General features: G+C 37.5%; 1 protein-coding gene across 4 annotated transcripts in view; it reads left to right on the top strand.

The window, feature by feature from the left end:
* Nucleotides 1-21,743, top strand: part of SLC44A1 (solute carrier family 44 member 1) — a 62,799-nt gene extending 41,056 nt beyond the window's left edge. Inside the window, exons 6-17 of one of the 4 annotated variants that reach the window (XR_011723444.1) lie at nucleotides 641-810; nucleotides 2,536-2,625; nucleotides 3,704-3,831; nucleotides 4,726-4,912; nucleotides 7,636-7,801; nucleotides 11,262-11,418; nucleotides 11,673-11,756; nucleotides 12,746-12,883; nucleotides 14,107-14,343; nucleotides 16,928-17,008; nucleotides 17,641-17,827; nucleotides 19,190-21,743. Coding sequence is in view for 1 of the 4 variants with exons in the window: in XM_071731925.1 (XP_071588026.1) it covers nucleotides 641-810; nucleotides 2,536-2,625; nucleotides 3,704-3,831; nucleotides 4,726-4,912; nucleotides 7,636-7,801; nucleotides 11,262-11,418; nucleotides 11,673-11,756; nucleotides 12,746-12,883; nucleotides 14,107-14,343; nucleotides 16,928-17,008; nucleotides 19,190-19,213 (1,462 nt within the window). In the remaining 3 variants the exon portion in view is untranslated. The remainder of the gene's footprint in view (nucleotides 1-640; nucleotides 811-2,535; nucleotides 2,626-3,703; nucleotides 3,832-4,725; nucleotides 4,913-7,635; nucleotides 7,802-11,261; nucleotides 11,419-11,672; nucleotides 11,757-12,745; nucleotides 12,884-14,106; nucleotides 14,344-16,927; nucleotides 17,009-17,640; nucleotides 17,828-19,189) is intronic. The other 3 variants (XR_011723445.1, XR_011723446.1, XM_071731925.1) reach the window with 3 other exon arrangements.
* The last annotated feature ends 729 nt before the right edge of the window (nucleotides 21,744-22,472 follow it).

Genomic DNA, 22,472 nt, shown 5'->3' on the forward strand with positions numbered 1-22,472 from the left:
AAGAGGATGTTTGTTCCAAAACACTTCAGAAATAGACAATAGAGGCATCTTTGCATGTTTTGCAAATAATATAGAGTGTAGCACTAACAAAATGAATGAATTCTTAATTCTTCAATACAAAAAAGAGCTTAGCTGGGGAAAGAGTAAGAAGAAATACATTGAGTTTACCTGGCAGCTGTTTTAAGTGCCTGTCGTTAAGCGTAATATGTATGTTTGTAGGAAGAGTGTTGTCATTCTGGGATTTTTAATTTTTTTTTAATTGCAAATACAGGCTAGAATTCTGCTCTAACACTAGAAGGGCATTTTTGCAGCTGCTGATTCACTACCTGACACTTAAATGGGACACTTTTAAACAGAAATAGGAGCATGTATTTTTTGAGTCTTGCCATTTAAAGGTGGGAGGGTAATTTCCTATTGGACTGTGCACTCCAGCTTCACAGGATTACTTGTAAGAACTGCATCACTTCCCATATGAACATCCTCATTCCAGTATCACTTGTGCATTCAACACATGGTTTCTGGTTATGATGTTATAAGGGTGGAATGATTGCATCTATTCATCTTTCATTTGTGTGTTGATGTGGCATTTATATTATGTAGGAGTAATTTTTTTTTCTGATTTTTTTTCTTGTGTCACCAGTGCACCTATTCCATTCTTCCATCGCTGTGCTCCTGTGAACATTTCCTGCTATGCCAAGTTTGCAGAGGCCCTGATCACCTTTGTCAGTGACAGTAGTGTCTTACACAGGCTGATTAGTGGAGTTTTGACCAGCAAAGAGATTATAATGGGACTTTGCTTGTTATCACTAGGTAATTGTTTTTCTCATTACTAGCTATTTCTTAGTACTGAATTAGGAGATTGTTAACACCTTCCAATCACAATATGAGCAAAAAGATGTATGATAGCAATGAGCCCTTAAAGATGGTTCAGAATACTTTTTAAAATGTTATTTGACAGCTGGATAACTTATTCAGAAGCAATATACATATGCATTCATGATTTTTCTCTTCTTCTGATGATTATGAGCTATAGAGGATGTGTGGGAGTTGATTAGTCAACATTAGCTTTTGTATACTTAACAGAGCCTCCCCCTTATCCAAGTAGTCACCTTTCCCTTTTCTTATACTCAGGGTGAAAAGTGCACACTCTTAAATGTAGGGACTTTTATGATTTTTTGTTTTTGATTTAATGTATTTGCGCAGGAATACTGGAGCTTTCCAAGGGAAAACAAGAAAGTTAGGTGCCCATTTCTGTAATGTACGTTAACCTCTTCTTCCACTCCCACCCAAAGCTAAAAAATTTGGGCCTTTTAACATCTCAGCCTTGTCTGCAGAGCTGGAAATAACCAGCAGCACAGAAGTGCTTAATCTTTTCTACATCTGTGAGATTATTCTGGCCTATAGAGCAATACATTGCACTAGATTTAAGTGCTTTTTTAACAAATTCTTGTGAATTAAGGTTCAGTACTGCTCACCCACATAAAAAAGTTTTCTAATGAGTTTATCCCTACAAAGTGTAAAAAATGAAATCCTGAAATGGGAAGTTCCAGATACTATTCCTCTAGATGAGCGGTACAGAAAGAAACGTTGCAAAGCTATACAAAATGAAGAATTCCTTTATTTTCATCCTGCTTTTGTAGGTTAAAAAAATAATAAAAAAGGAAGATGATGGATACCATTGGAAAAAACCCCAAAAGAGCATACTTTCAATTCTAACTGGAAAACTGTTTATTCTTTTATCTTGACAGCTGCAGTATATGATAAGTGTAATATGTCTGTTCTGAATCTGAAAGCTAGTTGCTGATTAGTGGTGCTTCTGTTGGGATAGTGTCTGAAGTCAGCACAGAATTTTATGTACAATTAATTTTAGAAATATTATTTGTACTTTCATAGTTAAATAATTTTTAAAGCATTTAAAGAATAGGTAAGATTATGTGATTAAGAAAGACAGGTTCCAGTGGTTTTCATGTAGCTGCTATACACAAATATATGCAAAAATATATGCATTCACTTATACACGCCACTCACTAAATATTAGTTGGAGAGGGCTTTTTAATGTGTAAATCCTGAACTGCAGTTAACATAAAGTAGTAATCTTTTTTTACTTTTTACTGGCATGACATTTTGGAATACACAGGATTTGCATTGTTTGCATTTGCTTGACAAGTGTATTTGAGTACAAATTCTATTCTGGTCCTCAGGAGGTGCGCTCATGTTTGCCAGACTTGGAGTAGTATCATGTCTTGGTGTCTGTTTTGTCATTGTCTAAATACATCTCTGTCTGTATGTACACTTTGTCTTGTATTTGAAGTATCATGTAAATGTATATATGCTCTCTTTGTTTTAATGAACAATATCAAAGCAGAAGGTGTAAAGGTCCTAATTTCCTTACCTATCTGTGCAGTGAGTCTGTAAGCCTCAGAAAATAAAACTGTTTCTAAAAATTATGTTAGAAGACAGTGCAGTGGGAGAACTAGGTAGGCTATTTCTACTTGAAATAATAGGTTTACTTACTTTATTTCTCTTCTTTTTCAGTGTTGTCCATGATTCTGATGGTTATAATCAGGTACATTTCAAGACTACTTGTTGGGATTTTAACCATTCTTGTCATTCTGGGATCACTTGGTAAGTCTTGTTTGTCTCTCCTTTTCTGAGGGCCCAGTTCTTATTTTTGTGCTTCATATCCACAGCTACATCCTGCACAGACCTTGGAATATGCATTTCCCTTCAGCTTTCTTTTGGGTCTCTTGCAAGACAAATGTCAAAAGTGACACCTTTGTAATGTAGTCCTCTCCTAGAAAGTACGTTGCTCTTTAAAGTGCTGCACTGCCTGCTTGGCTGGCAAGTTTCCTGTCAGCCTATCTCACTAGAACCCACGTAGGCAACATGGAATATTTCTTACAGCACAGCCCTAATTTTTGCCTACTTATTAACCTTCCTTCTAAACATGTAAGACAGCTAGTCTAGGTGTGTCTGATGGGATGCTTGTCTGCTGGTCTTGTTCAAGCTTACGGGAATGGAATGGCAACTATTGTTTATGCAGCCTCAGGGGACCTTTTGACTGTAGAGGTGTCCATACAACCCTGACAGGTTCATCTCAGCCCCTTCAGTCCTCCAGGTAGCTCTGTGTCTAAGAGCTGTTCTTGAGGAGAGGAAGTAAAGGTGCTTTTCTAGCATTTCTAGTCTGATAACTTTATTTCTATGTGACTAAAAGTCCTAGGTCATGTATGAAATACAGCCAGCCATGCCATTTTTTAAATTGCCAAAGATTGTCTCATCCAAAATGCTTTACCTTGCATGGAGATAGCCTTGCTTTATAAAATTAACTTTTACATTTGTAGAACTAAAATTTTCTATTTCTGAAAGCTAGCAGTAAAGCATTAGATGAGCAGACTGTAGGGATAGAACAAAAAATAATTAAATTAGGAAATAGAAGGAATTTAATTCTTGCAAGGCATGACTGGAAGTGATAGAATAAAGTCAGCAGACCATCTGCTGCAAGTCTCTTAAGTAGTCATAGTGGGATGAGACTGAGTATATCCACTTAAAAAGAGGACACTTCTCCATTTTGGGAAGTTCCTGTTGAACTAGCCATCAGTGCCCTTGAGCATTCTGTAGAAAGAAGAAACTTTTCAGTTTCTTTGGTACTACATAGTGTAACAAAAAAGTATCTTTCAATTATCCTTTTTTCTCTAAAACATAGGTGGTACAGGGGTCCTATGGTGGCTCTACGCTAAGCAACGAATGTCTGCCAATGCTGTTGAGACACAAATAGCCAAAGACAATATTCAGGCCCTTCTGATCTATGCCATTTCAGCTACGGTCTTCACGGTATGGTTTATGACTATATTGTTTTCTTGTTCTTTTTTCCTGGTTGTCTCTCTCTTTTTATTCAGGTGAAAGGTTTATACTGCACACAGTTTTGGAGTTTATTTCTACTGCAAGCTCTGGTTTCTTTGTGAGGATTTTGGTTGTTTGGGGTTTTTTTTGGTTGGTTGGTTGGTTTGTTCGTTTTCTTTTTTTTCTTTCTTCCAGGCATTGTTCTGTAATATATGTTTTTGAGTCAGGAGAGAGCTCCTGACCCTGCAGCCACTCTCCTCTACTGTAATGTGTCCACAGGGACTTCCACAAATTGGTATAATATTGGACTCTCAGTCCAGCTTCACTTACGAGATTTTTCATAGGTTTTCAGTTCAACAGCGCTTCATAATTCCTATGTACTTGAAAGATCATTCCTACTTCTGAAATCCATTCTTGCCAAATTTTTCACATTTATGGAAGGATCATTGTAAACTAAAATACTAAACCAATCTATCTTCTTCAAGCTTTGCTATTTGAAGTTAATGATTTTACTACTAAAACTAACAATATTTCACTAACTTCTGTGAGAAGTTCACCACACCATGAGCAAATACAGGTGTTAAATTGCAGTCTTGGCAATTTCACTGTTCTGTAAAACGTAACTGTGGTAGAATCTGACCTAATCTCATAAACCTCAGACTAATGATGATTCCAAACACGTAATTATGAGTCTGAAATTCCCCAGAAGCATGATTTTGAAAATAATTTATCACCAGAAGAAGCTCATAGAAGTTTTACATTTTGATCTTGCAGTCTCTTAGAGCATGTGTTAATTTCCCGTGTTTTAATATCCTAGCTGTTCAAAATTATAACTTGTTTATTTTTCAGTTCTCTGAAATGTGATTTGGAAACTTGTTTCTCCAGGTTATCTTGTTCTTGATAATGTTAGTTATGCGCAAGCGAGTAGCTCTCACCATTGCCTTGTTCCATGTGGCTGGCAAAGTCTTCATTCACCTGCCACTGCTAGTCTTCCAACCATTTTGGACATTCTTTGTGCTTATTGTCTTCTGGACCTACTGGATTGTAGCACTGCTTTTCCTTGGTACTACAGGTAAGCAGTTACCAGTCTTATCTAAAATAATTTCTGCATGCTTTTTTGTATAATTTCTGGCAGAGTTGGTTAAAAAGCATGTTAGAACCTCTAGAAAGAAACCAAACTTCCTGTGCTTCTGCTGTTGTGGCTTCGGTGACTTCAAAACACTTGTTTCAAGAAAGCTACAGATTTGAGTCTGGGTTCCGAGTATGTTACTTTGTGCTTTTGGCTGACTGTTTTATTTGATGCAAGTTGGCATGTTGCAGACCACTAGGCCCACTAGTAAGGCTGCTATAACAATTTTTTAATTCCCTATAATTTTACGTAAACAGATCAAACCCAGCTAATCTTACATCTAATCTCATAAGGTATTGTAGCCACTACTCCCACAGATGAAGACACAGTAATGAGAGGGCTGTTGCCCACATTTACGGTCTCCCAAAATGTAAATAGGCTCAAAGTAATGTTCAGCAGTTCATAACTTCGACGTATACTATTATTTCAGCATTTGCCAGAATTAATAGAAACATTTTTCTGCTGTTGGTGCAGCATATCCTTAGAGCAGCCAATGAACCCTGTATTCTGCCTGCGGTGAAGCACAAAGAAGATGAGAGCTTTGTTTGTTTTCAGGGTTTGACAAGAGCTTCTAGAATTAGTTGAAAAAACAGAAAAACCTAGCATCTGCTTTTTAAAATGGAACATGTCTATTATTTTGCAGCAGGTTGCAGACAGTAGAAACCATTATTCATTATTAAAACCTTAGAATTTTTAAATTTATTATTTACTGCTGATCCAAAAGTATCAGTGTTTTGGATCACAGAGCTATTTCAGGATAATAGAAGATAAATAATTTTTACTTTATTGCCTGAGTACTTCATGAGAGATGGACATAATAGAATTCATGTGTTCTTGTTCTCCTTACTGTTGAAATTTTTAGTTTTACCTGCTGTGCTACGTGCAGAAAACATTAGCTTCTGAAAGTGAGATAAGAGTCAATCCCATGCTTCTCTCTGAGACTTAGAGGGACTAAATTTGTAGAAGAATTTAGACTGTTAAGTGTACTTTTCAGATGGAGATCTTCAATTGGCCTTAATTCTGCAAGGCTAATTTATGCTTTTAGCTTCATATGCAGTCCTTATCTTCATTGATAGCAATTAAAATATTTGTGCAAATAGGGCCTAAATGGATCTTTCCAATCCAAACCAGGAGAACTGAAAAAGTGTCCATTATTTATGTATGAGAGGCAGCCTACACTTTCGAAGAGCTTGTTCACTAAACCCAAAATTTCAATACTACAATTTATTCACAAGTAAATACTACTTTTTTAAGAAATTGTGAAAGCATAGCTGAGAAGGTATTAACAATGCTGAGTCTAAACAGTGGTTTTCAAGGTAAGCATTTTACAGACATGTTGCTTTCAGTAATTTTCTGACTCTCATCAGCTGTTCATATAACTTGAACAAGATGAAACATCTTGAAGTGGGTTTACACATTGAAACAGAGCTTATCCCAAAAGAGTTCTGGCATGTACTGTGTTTTTCAAGATGAGACTAAGAGTCAATGTTTTTCTTAATGTATAAAATCCTATCTTTAGAATCTCTAAAGCCTGCTCCTTTATGTAAAGCTACAAATATTGTTGAAACACATGCACAAAGACTTACCACAAGGAAAACAGAAGTAATTGTTACTGTTGACATCCAGGTATCGTTATGAAGTTTTATATTATTTCTGATGGTATGAATAATTCAACAGAGCAGCAGTCTGAAATTAAGAACGACTAGGGCAGGTTTTATTATGTTTGATTGTAATGATTTTTGCTACTTGATGGTGGTTAGTTTTGGAAATTTTCACCATGTGGCTATAAACTGGCATGATATTGAGTACATTCAAAAAAATTTTTGTAGTACTTTTTTTGAATGTCTCTATGCTGATTGTCTCAAAAGCTGTATTGTTCCTATGAATAGTCTTCCTAAAAAAAAAGAAACAGAAAGCCAACTGGGTCCTGGTCTGCATTCAAAGAAGCATAGACAGACGGTCAAGGGGGAGGTGATTCTCCCCCTCTACTCTGCTCTTGTGAGACCCCACCTGGAGTACTGTGTGCTGATCTGGAGTCCCCATCATAAGAAGGACATAGAGCTCCTGGAATGTGTCCAGAGGAGAGCCCCTAAAATGATCAAAGGGCTGGAGCATCTCTCCTATAAAGACAGGCTGAAGAAGATGGGGTTGTTCAGCCTGAAAAAGAGGAGTCTCTGAGATGACCTTATACCAACCTTCCAATATCTGAAGGGAGGCTACAAGAAAGCTGGGGTAGGGCTTTTTACACTTGTGTGTACTGAGAGGACAAGGGGAAATGGTTTCAAAAATGAAGAGGGGAGATTTAGGCCAGACACTAGGAAGAAATTCTTTAATTTGAGGATGGTGAGACACTGGCACAGGTTGCCCAAGGAAGTTGGGGCTGCCCACTCCCTGGAAGTGTTCAAGGCCAGCTTTGATGGGGCTTTGAGCAACCTGATCTGATGGGAGGTGTCCCTTCCCATGTAGGGGAGTTGGAACTAGATGCTATTTAAGATCCCTTCCACCCCTTATCATTCTATGATTGTTTGATTCTAAACATGGTATTTAGTAATGTTAGAAGCTAGAGGGGTTTTGCTGTAGCTGGTTATGAATTGCTAACACCATGTGCTTCCTTTTTTCTGAGTTGATATAGGCACTTTTTTTTTTTTACCTTCATTTATTTCTAGGTAGTCCCGTCCCAAATGAAGAAGGATTTGTTGAATTTCAGATGGTAGGCCCTTTGAAATACATCTGGTGGTACCATGTGGTGGGACTGATCTGGATTAGTGAGTTTATCCTAGCCTGTCAGCAGATGACAGTGGCAGGTGCTGTTGTGACCTACTACTTTACGAGGTAAGGACAATTTATTTCTACTGTGAGCATCTTAGAAATGGAATTAGCAGAAATAATGATGGGGACAGCTGTGGAGAGAATACTTGCATCCATCCTGAAAGCTGGAGAGCAGTTGAATTATTTTGGCTCTTTTTAAATCACGTAAAGTCGTAAAATAGTCTGTTTTGCTGATCCTAGGTGGTATTCTTGATGTTTTGGACTTGAAGTCTTTTTGCCTTGTAACCTTTGCAAGTAACCTGTGCACACTGTACAGAAATGGAAGATAGTTTAGAAAGCAGAATGCACCTGGAAAATTATCTGTAGTGCTAATAATTAATACTAATAAGTTCAGTAGACATTTTAAAAGTATTGAAAGCAGTTATTTTAATTGCAAAAGAGCACCCTTTAAATTACTTACAATTCTTCATTAATCTCTTCAACAAGATAACGTGTTGTTAGTGTCATCATTTACATATATATTCTACCCAAATCATATTCAAATAAAATATACAAATAAAGCAATACAAAATGTGTGCAATAAAGCTTGATGTGTGATTGCTGGTTATGTACTAAGAAGTATATAGTTTTCACTGGCTGTTCTTTATATATCTTCTAACTACTCAAGAAGGCAATGCTAATCATCAAGCAGTCATTTTACCAATCTTCAGGCACAAAGATTTTGCTTCACAGAGATAAACTTATTTCAGAATCATAAAGCTTTCAGATTTTCATCTCTAGTATTTGAAAACTTTTCTGGAACTGGAATTGCTTAAAAGTTACCTTAAATAAGTGTTACGATCCGAGGTATTATTTATATTTTGTTTGCGAGGAAAATTCAGCCACTACTCATAGACGACGCGTGAATTTACGAAAATAACCAGGCTTTATGATTTTAACAAGTTAAAAGGATTTATTTAGGATTTATACAATTAGTTACTTTGGAGAGAAGAGTCATTAAGAAGAGAAAAGAAGGAGAAAGTAATCAAGATGTTATCACCGTCCGCCGGCCCTGGCCTCTGGCTGTGGTCGGGTGCGTAGGGTCTGTCGCTCCTGCTGCTTCTCTGTCCCGTAGCTGAAGCCGAAGTGCCGAGAGGGGGGGGAAGGGGCTGCGCACTTCTCCTTTTTCTCTTGGAGTTTTATACAGCAGAAGGGGTTCTGTCTTTTCATAAATCACTGGCACACAGACTTGCTAGAAATAACACATATTTTGCCATCTCAAGAACTTCTTTTTTATTTATTATCTTTCAGTCCTTGGTACCCTGCTCAATTTATTACCTTTGTCTGGACCATGTACCAGGAGGCGACTGGATAAGCAGTCTTATCTTTAGGAGCATGTCAAGCATGATATAAAACAGAAGCTAGTTAAGTTTGGGGAAAAATCTGTTAATTGAGGATGTTTGGTATATTTTAAAAAGAGCAGAAAAAATACTGATTCGAGAGACATATTTTGTATTTTCAAAGTGTTTACATCAGTAAGTGACAATGAAAGTCCTAGTTTTAGCCATTTAGGACCCAAGCTTTTCAGAAAAAAAGTAGTACCATGGCAATATTTTTTGTAAGGCAAAGAAGTACAGTAGTATCTGTTTTATAGAAGTATAGCTTAACGAAACTTCCCCACATGATCTAGTAGTTGATGATACATTTCTTCAGACTTCTCCTCCCCTAAAATGTTACATCATTGTTTAAAAACTAGATGAGTACTATTATTTCAGATGTTCTCAAAGATTATTTTCTGGACAATGTGTGAATACAACTCCTCTGGGTAAAGAGCATCATGAGGAGAGGATGTTGACAAGATACTTAGCAATGGTGGTTTACTAAAGAAGAGCAATTCAAGATTTTGAGGGATGCTGTATTAAAATTGTTAATGATATCTAGCAGCCACTCTTTTATTCTTCCAATACACTTTTAAGAGTCTGGTTTTTAAAAAATGGGGGTTTAATAATGCATGCAGCAATTTTTGAAGTTCATTATTCAGATCACAAGTGTTTAATTGGTTTGTCTTTTAAATTGAGATTTACCTGAGTTGCATTTGATACCTTACCTTCCATAGTCTTTTAAAATAAGGCAATTTACTGTGCTGACAGAAATTCAGTTATTTTATTAAGTCCTCCATTATACCTATGAAATACATCTGTGAACATATTGCAGGAGCTTACAGTGATGTAAGCTTGTGAATAATTAAACAAGATTGAGTTGCGAACTAGGAAGATAGAGGAGAGAGAATAACTTTGCATTGAAATAGATCACTTAGCAATGTGTATGCTTCATCTGGAAGTTTGTATATTATCTATCACTTGAGAGTGAATTATTTTTAACTGTATCCTATCATTCCATAGTAGGAATTTTATTAAATTACCCATTTCTCCCTACTATTATCCTTTCCTGCATTTTAAGGTACAATTGTAATCTGAAAAATTACTTAGCAAGAAAGGAAAGTGCACCAATCTGGACTTCCCCATTATTTTGTATATCAACTGCTTTCCACTTCAAATGAGGTGAAGTTATTTATGGAGAAATACATGTTCACTGTTCTTTCACCTTAGCCACATGGATTCCATTCATCTTGGGCAATAACAGACCTCGAGGTGTTCTGCATTACAGACTTTTTCCTCATTTACATTTACCTCAAAAGGAGAAAGTGGCTGGGTTACCTGGGGGTAAGGTTCAGACCTTTTATGTGATTGTGCCCAAAAGGTAATAGAATTTGGCTTACCCCACCTGAGCTGTAAAAGTTAATTGGAAGAAAATACAGGGTAAATGTATTTTAATAATTGACACCTCAAGATAAGGCTACGCAGATATTATTTTCATGGAATGAAGACTCTGTATATTTTTATCTTTTTGAATGAAATTCACATGAAATTAATATTCTCCCAAGCTGAGAAGATATTTTATGTTTGGAATGTTAGCACTTTTTCCTTTAATATGCTTAGTTTATTTCTAATAAAGAAGAGCCATTCTTTAAATGTTGAATGAATTTATTGTTGAGAGAGGCATAGACGTGGCTTTCATGGTAGGAAGATAAAGTAAAAAGTTTAACAATATCAACAGAGATATCCTCATAAAAGTCTCCACAAAGACCTCTAACAGAACAGGAGAGACAAAGAAGGGCAGTTTATCCATAGTCTGACTGAAAAAAATGTTAACTTTGTTTCTCACTTTTGTGAACATTTTGAGTTGTCCTCCATCAAATGCAATTTTATACAAACTGCTGTTTGGCAATAGTAATAATGCAGCCAACACCTAGTAAGAGTATCCTTTGGGCATTCTGATTTCTTACCTATTCCTATTACTGCATTAAAGCCAAAGCTGTGACTTGCTCAGTTTGTCAGTGTGGAGTGAACAATGCACACTGAAAGCTAGTATAAGGACAATGCATTCCATTTGCACGTTTAGTTTCTAGAGTATTTGTAGTATTTCTAGATTATACTAAATACATATTGATCACTCTACTTCATTCTTTTTTTCTTTTCAACAGGGAGAAAAGGAATTTGCCATTAACTCCAATTTTGGCATCTGTTAATCGCCTTGTATGTTACCACCTAGGAACTGTAGCAAAGGGGTCTTTTATTATCACACTAGTGAAGATACCACGAATGATTCTTATGTATATTCATACACAACTCAAAGGAAAAGTAAGAGAAATAGGTTCTATTGTCTTACTGATACTCAGTGCCTGATATGTTTGCAACTAATTTAATTTATTGTGTGTGGAAGGCTGGAAGTCTTGTTTTGGAATATTCAGTCTTTAAAGGACTGTGGGACTGATAGGGATTGCTTAAGTTACCAAGCTGAGTATCAGTTACTGAAACACAAAGGAATATTGTTTTCCTAGGATCTGATGGTTTTACCCTTTATTTTTTGTTTCTCACATTCTCTGCTTTCATAGGAAAATGCTTGTGCTCGCTGTATGCTTAAAGCCTGTATCTGCTGCCTTTGGTGTCTAGAAAAGTGCCTGACCTACTTAAATCAGGTAAGGTTTTCAATATTCAAGTTTTATATAATGGTTTGATAATATATGTTGCTCCCAGAATGCAGTCTGAGGCTGACACAGAAGGTGTACTTTGGAAATGAACTTCAATAAAAGTACTTTCTGTCTTGTCTCCACTACTGAGATTACACTGCAAATCACTACATCAGACTTTGTAAAGGTGAAAAATAGCTGGTCTTCATCTTTGTGAACACAGTATCTCAACTTCATAACAATTTATTTAGTGGTTGGAGATGCTCTTCCTTTTAGCTCTATCCAAAAAAAAAAACCCACCTGAGTTTCAAAATATGGTTGTTATGAAACATCTAGGTGTAATATTTAAGGTGTATGCAACTCAAAAAACTGTACATAACATCATATTGTTGTCATCATCTACAAAGTGGGAAAACTTGAAACTTGCAACACACTGGTGAGACCTCTTTTACAAAGAGATTTTGTTGGCCTATGGTTGGTTGCACCTCTGTTTAAATACATTGTTAATTATCTTTCTGATATCCCTTTTGCTGTTGCTAATTTTTCTGCTTGTGGAAATATAGAAAAGCAGAAAGCAGAAAAAATAATTTTAAGTACTTCAAGAAGTATCAAGAAATTGTCTTGGTGGGTTTGTGTGACTCTCAAACGCTTTTATTTCCATAATATTTTTTCTAACTACTTAATTGCTGTAGTTATGTCACTGCTCACCTTCTCCTGCAGAGAAATTGAAAAGTCTGTTTACGTATTTTGTTTTGGAATAAACTTGTTAGTGCATAAATTATAATCAAGGAAATAGAAGAACAGTAATTCCCTACCTCATATAGTTTTTTATCATCTGGTACACACTGCTTGATTCAACAACTTCAAAGAGAACCTTTCTTCAGTAACATCATGTGAGTTACGTGACTCATTCAGATGCCATGTCTTCTCTTTCTTTCTTCCCTCTGTCTGAAATACCTGATCATTCCATAAATAAATCTTCAATTTGCTTTTCTCAGAATGCATATACAGCCACAGCTATCAACAGTACCAGCTTCTGCACTTCAGCAAAGGATGCCTTTGTTATTCTAGTGGAAAATGCTTTGCGAGTGGCTGCCATAAACACAGTTGGGGATTTTATGCTTTTTCTAGGAAAGGTATGTCTGCTGTATACTGTTGTTACTGACTTTCATGGTAGCAAGCTTTTCTTAGTCATGGCTTGCACTCCAGATACAAAATACTTTTTCAAATTCAGTTTTGTAACATGCACTTGTTCACATCTAGCTGCATCATATCAGGAGCGGACTGTCCAGGATTGGGAGAATAAGCAGATGACCCATTTATCTTAAGGAAAAGTAATCAGAAAGGAGTAGCTGAAGACAAGGACACTTTTTGAATTAATTTGGTTTAGGGAGTCAAGGGAAAAGTGATTATTAAAAACTCTGAGTTTTATGTTGGTTTTGTGATTAAAACCTAGGATTGTAAGGAAAGGAAGCATTTTCTTTAAGTTTTATTTAGTAAGGTGTCATTATTGGCACATTATTCACCACAAATTCTGACAAAATTGAACTGGAAGGTAGTACAGAAGCATGCTGTGAGGAACTGCCAGCTTGGACTGAACTGTCATCTTTGTTACTTCGCCTGCTTTTGCTAAGTCAGAGCACAGGGGTCAGAATTTTAAATCCATTAAGTCAATAAGATGTGTGAAGAGGTAAACACAGACTGAAGATACAGGTGCTTGGCAGACCATGAAATTATATAATGTGTTTTTATGGAGGTGTCTGGAAGACATTCAGTAACATCTTCCTAAAATGATGTCTTTCAGATTATTAGAAGTGTACAAGTGACAGAAATGTTGGCATGAACAGTGCAGTGTATAAAAAATAGTATCAACTAAAACAGTGCTAGGCTGCCAGCCTGTTTTGTCTATCAGTGCAACACAGTATTTTAATAATACAGTAAAGCTGACCTATTTCACCATTTCATGTTTATCTGTAGTTCAGAATAATCAATTCAGAAATGTTAAAAAGCTTGAGTGGCCACAACAATTGTTTAGTACTTTTGTTTTTTCCAAAGACCAAGCTGTTATCCCGTGAAATAATCTATTAGGGCCTCACACAGTCTCAATGGAGATTGTTATAGGAAGCACCTTCCCTGTATAGAGATGAGATAGAGATAAGGCAAGCTTGAAAGTTGTTTCCACTAACAAAATGAAAAACATGCCTGCCCTCCCTGGATGTGGGGAATCCAGGAGGTAAATGTCATTACCACTAACATCTGTAACCCCTGGTTCTAGGCCTGACAGAACAAGAAGCACAAAGGTTAAAAACAAAATCAAAAGGCTTCTGACATTACAGTTGTCCTATGTTTTCTTCCTTAGGTTCTGATTGTCTGCAGTACAGGTTTAGCTGGGATTATGTTGCTGAATTACCAACGAGATTACACCATCTGGGTGCTGCCACTCATAATTGTTTGCCTCTTTGCGTTCCTGGTTGCTCACTGCTTCCTTTCAATTTATGAAATGGTTGTTGATGTCCTGTTCTTATGTTTTGCCATTGATACAAAATACAATGATGGGAGCCCTGGGAGGGAATTCTACATGGATAAAGTTCTCATGGTAAGTTTTCCCTTGCTTTCTCGGGGTATGGATATTATTTCCTGAGAAGGATATTTTCATAGTGAAGTAAAAGCACTAGCAGAGTTTAATACTGCTTTTTACCTGGGTTACCTTGGGTCTCGTTCATCAGTTGTAATGATGTTTCCCTCTCTTAGCATCAATGGTACTGGCTGCTATACACTGGCTGTGACATGATAGCAGAATCATACCTTTAACTATAATTTCTTGTATATGCAGAATTGAAAGAAGCAAAGCAAGGGATAAAGGCTCGGGTTTTTTACTTTCCTAAGATGTCTCTCTTGGGACACGGCAGAGAGAAAAATTGAAGTATTTTGAAATCATGCTTCACCAATCTGATGGCCTTCTGTGGTGTTGAGTGAGTGTTGTCTACCTTGAGTTCAGCAAGGCTGTTGATTCTGTCTCCCTTAATGTTCTCATAGGTAAATTTAGGAAGTGTGGGTTAGGTGAGTGCACAGTGAGGTGAAATATTATATAGTTGTCTGACAGGCAGAGCTCAGAGGGTTGTGACCAGTAACACAGGTCAAATCTGGTTGGACAACTGTAGCTAGCAGTGTTCCCCAGTGGTCACTACTGGATCCAGTCTTGTTCAATGGATGGACATTCATCAGTGACCTGGAGGAAGGGACACAGTGTACTCTTGGCAAGTTTGCTGATGATAGCAAACTGGGAGGAGCAACTGATGCACCATAAGGCTGCACTGCCATTCAGCAAGACTTGGACAGAGGCTTAAGAGCTGGGCAAAAAGGAACCTAGTGAAGTTCAACAAAGGTAAATGTAGGGTTCTGCAGTACTGGCTAGGGGTTGACTTGCTGGAAAGCAGCTCTGTGGAGAAGAACTTGAGGATTGTCTGTGGACAATAAGTTAACCATGAGCCAGCCATGTGCCCACGTGGCCAAGATGGCCAGTGTCATCCTGGGGTACATTAGGAAGAGTGTGGCCAGCAGGTCAAGGGAGGACATTCAGCCCCTCGACTCTGCCCTGATGAAGCCACACCTAAAGTACTGTGTCCATTCTGGGCTCCCCAGTTCAGGGGAGACAGGGAACCACTGGAGAGAGAACAGCAGAGAGCTGCAAAGATGATTATGGAGCTGGAGCAGCTCTTTTACAAGGAAAGGCAGAGAAGATAGAGATGGGAACTTACCAATGCTTACAAATTAAAGGGCAAATGTCAAGAGAATGGGCCAGTTTCTTCTCAGTGGTGCTCAGTATCAGAATAAAGGGCAGTGGGCACAAACTGGAAAACAGTTCCGTCTGAGCGTGAGGAAAAGCTTATTTATGTTGAAGGTGATGGGACACTGGAACAGTCTGCCCAGAGAGGTTGTGGAGTCTCCTTCTCTGGACATACCCAAAACTCATCTGGATGCAATCCTTGAGCAACCTCTACCCTGTATGAACTTGATTTAGCCAGCAGAGTTGGACTAGTTGATCTCCTAAGTTGCATTCCAACACCGATTATTCTGGGATTCTACCCCACACGCAGTGTGGCTACACTGTAGTTTTTCTTCTTTTGGAGCAACAAGAACCAGAATTTGCTTCTTAGTATGTCATGCAAAGAAACAATGGATACATTGCTCTGTTCAAGAACCAAGATGTTGTCAAGGCTCTTTGCACAATTCAGTTCTTAGTTGTTTTTTCTATCTTATTCCCTGTTCATTCTACCTGGGGACCAAAAAGTAAAAATTCTTCTCCTCAAGCCAGGATGTTGTTCAGTAATTAATTTTCTTGATAATGTTTCTAAGTGGCAACAGTAAAATATGTCACTGTAAAATGTACCTACATGTGTAGGCTAGAGGAAGAATGTCATGACTTACTAGCAGATTTTTTTCTGATTACTTGCTGGAAAAACATGTCAAAAATTTAGTGTTCAGTTTTGGTAAAGTGCTATATAATCTGGAGTATATAATAAAATGGTAGCTGCTTTTTAGCATAGAATAAGAGTAAAATGCAACATGCTGTCTCAGAAGATGAATCATAAAGCATTGCGGTTATCTTCAGTTAACAGTTGATATCACAAAATGCTACTAATTAAAGTTTACTGAAATTTTAAGAAAAAATTTACATAAAATGGAATTAATTAGCACTTCGGTAATCTGTATGATTTGGCGATTCTGATCCAGTGAAGAATTTATGAATTTGAATTGCAGGAAGTTAGGGAAATGAGCAAGACCTTGCAAGTAACTGTCTCCAAGTGCCTCTATTTAACGGAGTTCTAACACTAAACACAGCACACAGGATAGGATGCAATAACTAGCATATCTGGGCTTTTTCGACAACCATCGTCCTACCTTTCGTCTGCATAATGGAGAGCATTGTGTGGTAAGCGTGAAAGTCATTACAGTACACAAGGCAAATACCTGTCTGGCTTCCAGGATTAAGCAAGGGAGACCCTTGTGGCTATTTGACAGGCTCTTTTAGTACTTTCTGGGCGAGTCTGACCAAGACAACTGGGGGAAGCAAGTGGTGTTGATATTTTGACCCAGTTGCATGTTGAAGTTTTGTATTGAGATTTGATGCTTTGGATCTGCTTTAAGAAAGCATTTTTTACTTTATTACTATTTTTCAGGAGTTTGTGGAAAATAGTAGGAAATCTCTGAAAGAAGTTGGCCGGGGAGGTGGAGCGGAGGGCAGAGAGCTAAAACCAATGGTAGGTGCAGATGAGGAGGTCGCGATCCTCCAAGAGTTTCACTTTTACTTCTCTCTCTTTGTCTTTACTGACTGCACTTCTTCAGAAGAAGTTTTTGTTCTCTGTATCACTAAAGATGTTCTGCTTTTTCTGTTTGTGAGCTTGCCTATCACCTGGATGGCAGTTTTTGTCACAGCTGAGACCATCTCCTGTAAAAGTAAGATGAAAGGAACAGTGTCACATGAAACAAAAGCAGTATCGTTTCATTAAGATTAGTATGCATGTTATGCAGTATACAGAGACAGCCCCAGATGCTAAGTTCTCTCAATATAAAATGACTCTGGAATTTGTTGGGCTATTCTGACTTGAATCCCACCCTGCAGGAGTTTCAGCCCTGCACTGAACAATTTTAGTTCATCTTATGTTCACCGTGAAAGCCTGAAGAACACTACTGAGCGCATCCTTTGTTGCCAAGTAGGACCAGGCATTTAAAGCTTCCATCAAATTCTTTATACAGTGCCAAGGAATTGGATACAGTGATTCCTTTCAACCTGCTCAAATGACATTTCTCCCAGTTGTTTGTTTTTATTGCCAACTACTTATGTTGCTTGTCTCTTGTGTGCTCTTTCCATCTCACACTGTCTAATACACAGACAGTGAACGGTGCATCATTTATGCTTCTGCAGCCTGTTTTACTTATGGTGTGCCTGTTAGGAAGGCATTGCATGTCTGAGTAGCCTGGAATAAGGAACAGCTATACATGGTACAGATAACAGATAGGAAGATGAGTTTGGAAGGTGGAGAACTGAGAGCATATGTTGGAGACCCAGGCTGGGCAAGGTAGGACTTGTCATCATGCAATATGACTTTGTGAAATAAAATATTTTCCATCATTACTTTTGTAGAATACTTGGGGCCTGATGCAATTCCTTAATGAGTACAATTTTTTAACCTAATCTAAATAAGTGTATGCTAGCAGTATTTTTTTTTTTAATTATGTCTGTGAAGCCATGCTGCATGAGCACTTTTTGACCTAGCTGGAATGGATAGATGTATAGCTTTGCGTGTTTTGCTATTTCACTACAGCATACCAGTTTCTAGATTTGCTTTATGCCTAAATGCTGCCATGTTTACACACCTAAAAAACCCACCTAATTTGATGCTCATTACTGGTTTCTTCTGGGAGTAATTCTAGCTGTTCAAACAGATGCTAATGTTGGGATTTTCAGGGTGGTCTAAATACTGTAAATGTAAAGCTGCTGTTAAAAAGATTTGGGTTTGCAAACCTTCAAGTCACACACACAAAAATATAAGTCAAAAAATATGTTAACATCTAATTCAAGCAACTAGTTTGCCTAAAGTGGTTTTGCACTTGGATGCTTGTCAGTGTAAGCACAGACTGCTACTCAGACTTGACTGCCTAAAGCTTGGGTGTTAAACCATTTATTCATCCCCCTCCCCTGTGAAATGGCAAACAAAGTAATGACAAGTCAGAGGTGGTATTGTTCTTTTATGAGCTTGACTCTATGCACTTGAGCCTGACACTGGCTGAAAGTCCTCCTAGGACTGCTGGAGGTAATATTGAGCATCAGCCTAGCCTAAATGTCACCTGCTGAATTACTCCCAGTTCTGCTGCTCATGCAATGGTCTTCTTTAGAACTGTCTGGGCCTTGTTTTCTCAGATGGTTTTTTGCTTTGGATGCATAGCTGTAGTTGAGTAGGTTCTGAAATAGCAGGATCTCATCTACTGAAAGATGGGACACAGGATTTACTTCCTTGAAATTTCTGACACCTTTTCCCGAAGTATTTTTAAAGGCTTCTTTACACCTAAAATGGGATCATTCATAAGTCTATTCTATACTAGTAGCAATGTAATTCCAAAATTGGGTGTTTGAAATTTTTTTTCCTTTTTAAAAAAAAACCAGCCTTTACTGCTTTGCTTCAGCCTCCTTGAAACGCAAATATTTCTTAGATGTGGGAATTAGTTCTAAAGCTGAAATGCCCTAAGTACAGTTATATTTTAAGTAGGTATTAATAGCAGAGATTAGGAAACATTTAGGACCTTCTATTCTTATATCAAGGCACAAGAAAAAGAACCTTTTCTCACTTCTTTCTTTATGGTTTCCAGTGACCCCTTTGACTCAGTTTCTCTTTGTCCTTTGACATTTGTCTAAGACTATCCTGTATGACTTTGTTTTCTAGGCCTCTGGAGCAAGTTCATCTTGAAAATAGCCAGCCATATTGGAACCCATTGACATTCCAAACCAGTGTATATATATATATATATATATATACACACATATATATATATATATATACCCATACATATATATAAACAGCCAAAATCAGAGAAAAGGAACAGGGATTTAATACTTTTTTTAACAATTATTTTTGTGAAACATGTACTCTTTTCATACGGGTGGCTTTTACAAGCAGCTTAATCATTGTTTCATTTTTAAAATTTTTCATTGTGGTCATGGAAAAGTTGATTTTTTCCTGCTTTATATTTCACAATCTGGAGGAGTTATCATTGTAAAGATAATCTGAAATGATTACTGGGTTTAGAGGCTGATTTCCCATGACACTGCTAATCTGCTGACAATTTTACTTGTTTAGTTTGTTTAAATTTGCATTAAATTCAGGATAGTTACATGTAAGGAAAATAGTCAAATGAACAGAAGTCTCAAATCTAGTTTTTCTGAAGGTGATTTCAGTGAGAGTTCATTCAGTTTGAGCAGGTTTGTAAGCTGTTGTTTTACTTTACAGCCCTGTTGGGGCACAGTTTTGTTTATCAGTATCAGACATCACAATAACCAACTCCTCAGGTATTCAGGTGTGTGGGAGCCCTTGCATCTCCTAATAAACAGAAACTATACAATGGGGACAGATAATTTTTATATGCAATTATCTTCCTGTTTTACCCTAGTTACCCCTCTTACTCGTTGCCCACTGTCCTCCTCTTGAGTTCAGTATCCTCCTTCACACTTCAGCAGTGCTCATTTGAAGGGTATGTATTCTCCATATGAGCAATTGAAATAATAGATCATTAAAGCTCAGTCTTAGCCAAACTCATGATTAATTCATGACTAGATGTAATGATGCTGAGGGTGGGAAGAGAAATGAACTGCACTACTGTACAAGGAAGTACTGTATGCTTCATTTCATTTAATGGCAGAGAGCTTTGGGAGGTGGAAGGGACCATTCTCTGCCTGTTGTTTAACCCATATTTGTATGTACAGTAGCAGGTGGCTACAACAGGGAAAAAACAGAGAAACATTTCTTTGGAAGTGTAACTGCCAGGATAGTTATCTGAAGTTATCAAAAAAAGACAAGAGAACGTGCTTTTTATTATTATTCTTAGGTATTTACATTTCTTTTCAGTCTGGAAGTTCCCCAGATATCAATGGTTAATACTCAGTTCTTCAGCATAATGTAATGGTAAATGCTTGAAAGTGTATTTGCTAAGAATTCATGATCTGTCTATGCTATATAATGCTTTTGTTACAATTTTTAAAAGAAAATTATTTTTATTAATGTAAAGTTAATATTTCAGAGCAGAATTTTTAAACTTGTTGCACTAAAGAGAAGCTCTGTACAAATAAATTATGCCTCAATGATTCTATAAGTCCAAGAAAATATTTTGAAGCAGAAGAGCCCTTCTACAGAAGCTTTGTGATGGAATGGAGAGGTATGTCTAGGTAGGGACACTCATATCTCATGTTATTGAGGTTTGGTAAGTAAGCAAGTCTCTGTGCTTCCTTCCAGAGGACCCAGGCTTTCAAATTGCTGTAGAAAGTTTGAAAAATACATAGTGTCATGTAGCTAACCAGTGCTCTTGCCTTTTGGAAATAGTGATATATTTCACTTCTGCTTCTAGAAGTATTTGATTACTTAAGTTTGTTTAGTTTTCTTTCAGTAAGCCAGGATTTACTCTTTTCATGTCACAGAACCCAATTGTATGAAATGTATGAAAATAGAAATGCATTTAGAAATTACAGCTGCTGGGTAGGAGTTCTGGGAGACAGAATTGTCCAGTCCTGTAAGTACTTAGACACTTGCTTAAGTGAACCATATAGGTACCTTTGCTGACATCAGGAGGGCTCCCTGAGTATAGAAGTTGTAAACAAAGCTTCAACCTAGGGATTCACATTGGAGCATTGATGAGACCTTTCAGTGAAAGTAAGAGGTCAGACTTGAGAAGCAGCATTGGAACAGCCTTAAGTTTGTAGAGAGAGGGGATTCCTACTCTACCGGTGACAGCAGTGGCACCCTGAGATTTGTGTACATCAGTAGTTAGCAACAGATTTAAAACTGCCTCAGATAAATGCTAGAAAAATGGATTTCAAAGATAAGAGACCTGTCACATACAGAGTTGCTTCCAGAGAAATTAATTTCCATCTTGTCTGGGAATTATTGGAAGTTCTCTGATTGAAGCCTTGTATTCTGCACATTTTGGAGAACATAATCCTGCCATAAACTGTTCAGCAAGTTTGTGTTCTCTGCTCACTGGAAGTCCTGGTGGGGGCTTTTCTCTGATGTTACAAGTAGGACTGCAGTTGGGAAAAAAAAACTTGTATTTTTGTATGACTTGACTGTGCACCATTTTTATAGCAGTTTATCCTATTTTAAGAAGAAATTTGCTTTATTTACATGGTGTTTAAAAGAAACAGGCCAACACTTTTCTATGGATAGTTGTAACATTTAAGTGAGAAATCTATACTGTTATGAAGTTCTTAATAAAATTGTCTGCACCATTCTTGAGTGTATATCCAGCATGCAGAGCTTTTCAGTCATGCCAAAGAGGCAATAGTTCCACATGCAGGCTTTCCAGTGGCCATTTTGAGTGTCCGTTGAAGTTCTGTTGCTACTAAGCTGCCCTCATCCATTTCTGTCTTGTGCAGGGAGATAAGCAGAAGAGTGATGTTTTGAGACAACTTTTCAGGACATATCTAGATTCTGCTTTCCTTCCCAAGTGGATAGTGGAGCAGCAGGACACTTGACATGTAATTCCACAGTTGGCAATAGAAGTGCTGAGGTCTGCTAATTGTGATGGGGTTTTTTTGTTTTTTTTGGGTTTTTGTTTGTTTGTTTGTTTGGGTTTTTTCTGCCACCTATTTTTTAAAATTAGTATATGGATTGACTTGTTGGGAAGCAGTCTAGACTGGCTAAAGAGTGGTTCTGCATTGGGAATAACACTGCAGGAAGAGCAGGTGAGACAGCTGAGATCATAGAATCATAGAATTGGCTGGGTTGGAAGGGACCTCTGAGGTCATCAAGTCCAACCCTTGTTCCACTACCACTGCAGTTACCAGACCATGGCACTGAGTGCCACATCCAGTCTCTTTTTAAGTATCTCCAGGGATGGAGAATCCACTGCTTCCCTGGGCAGCCCATTCCAATGTCTGATCACCCTCTCAGTAAAGAAATTCTTTCTAATGTCCAACCTAAACCTCCCCCGGCACAACTTGAGACCATGCCCTCTTGC

This window comes from Heliangelus exortis, chromosome Z (assembly GCF_036169615.1).
Source record: "Heliangelus exortis chromosome Z, bHelExo1.hap1, whole genome shotgun sequence".
In the NCBI taxonomy this organism is placed as follows: Eukaryota; Metazoa; Chordata; class Aves; order Apodiformes; family Trochilidae; genus Heliangelus; species Heliangelus exortis.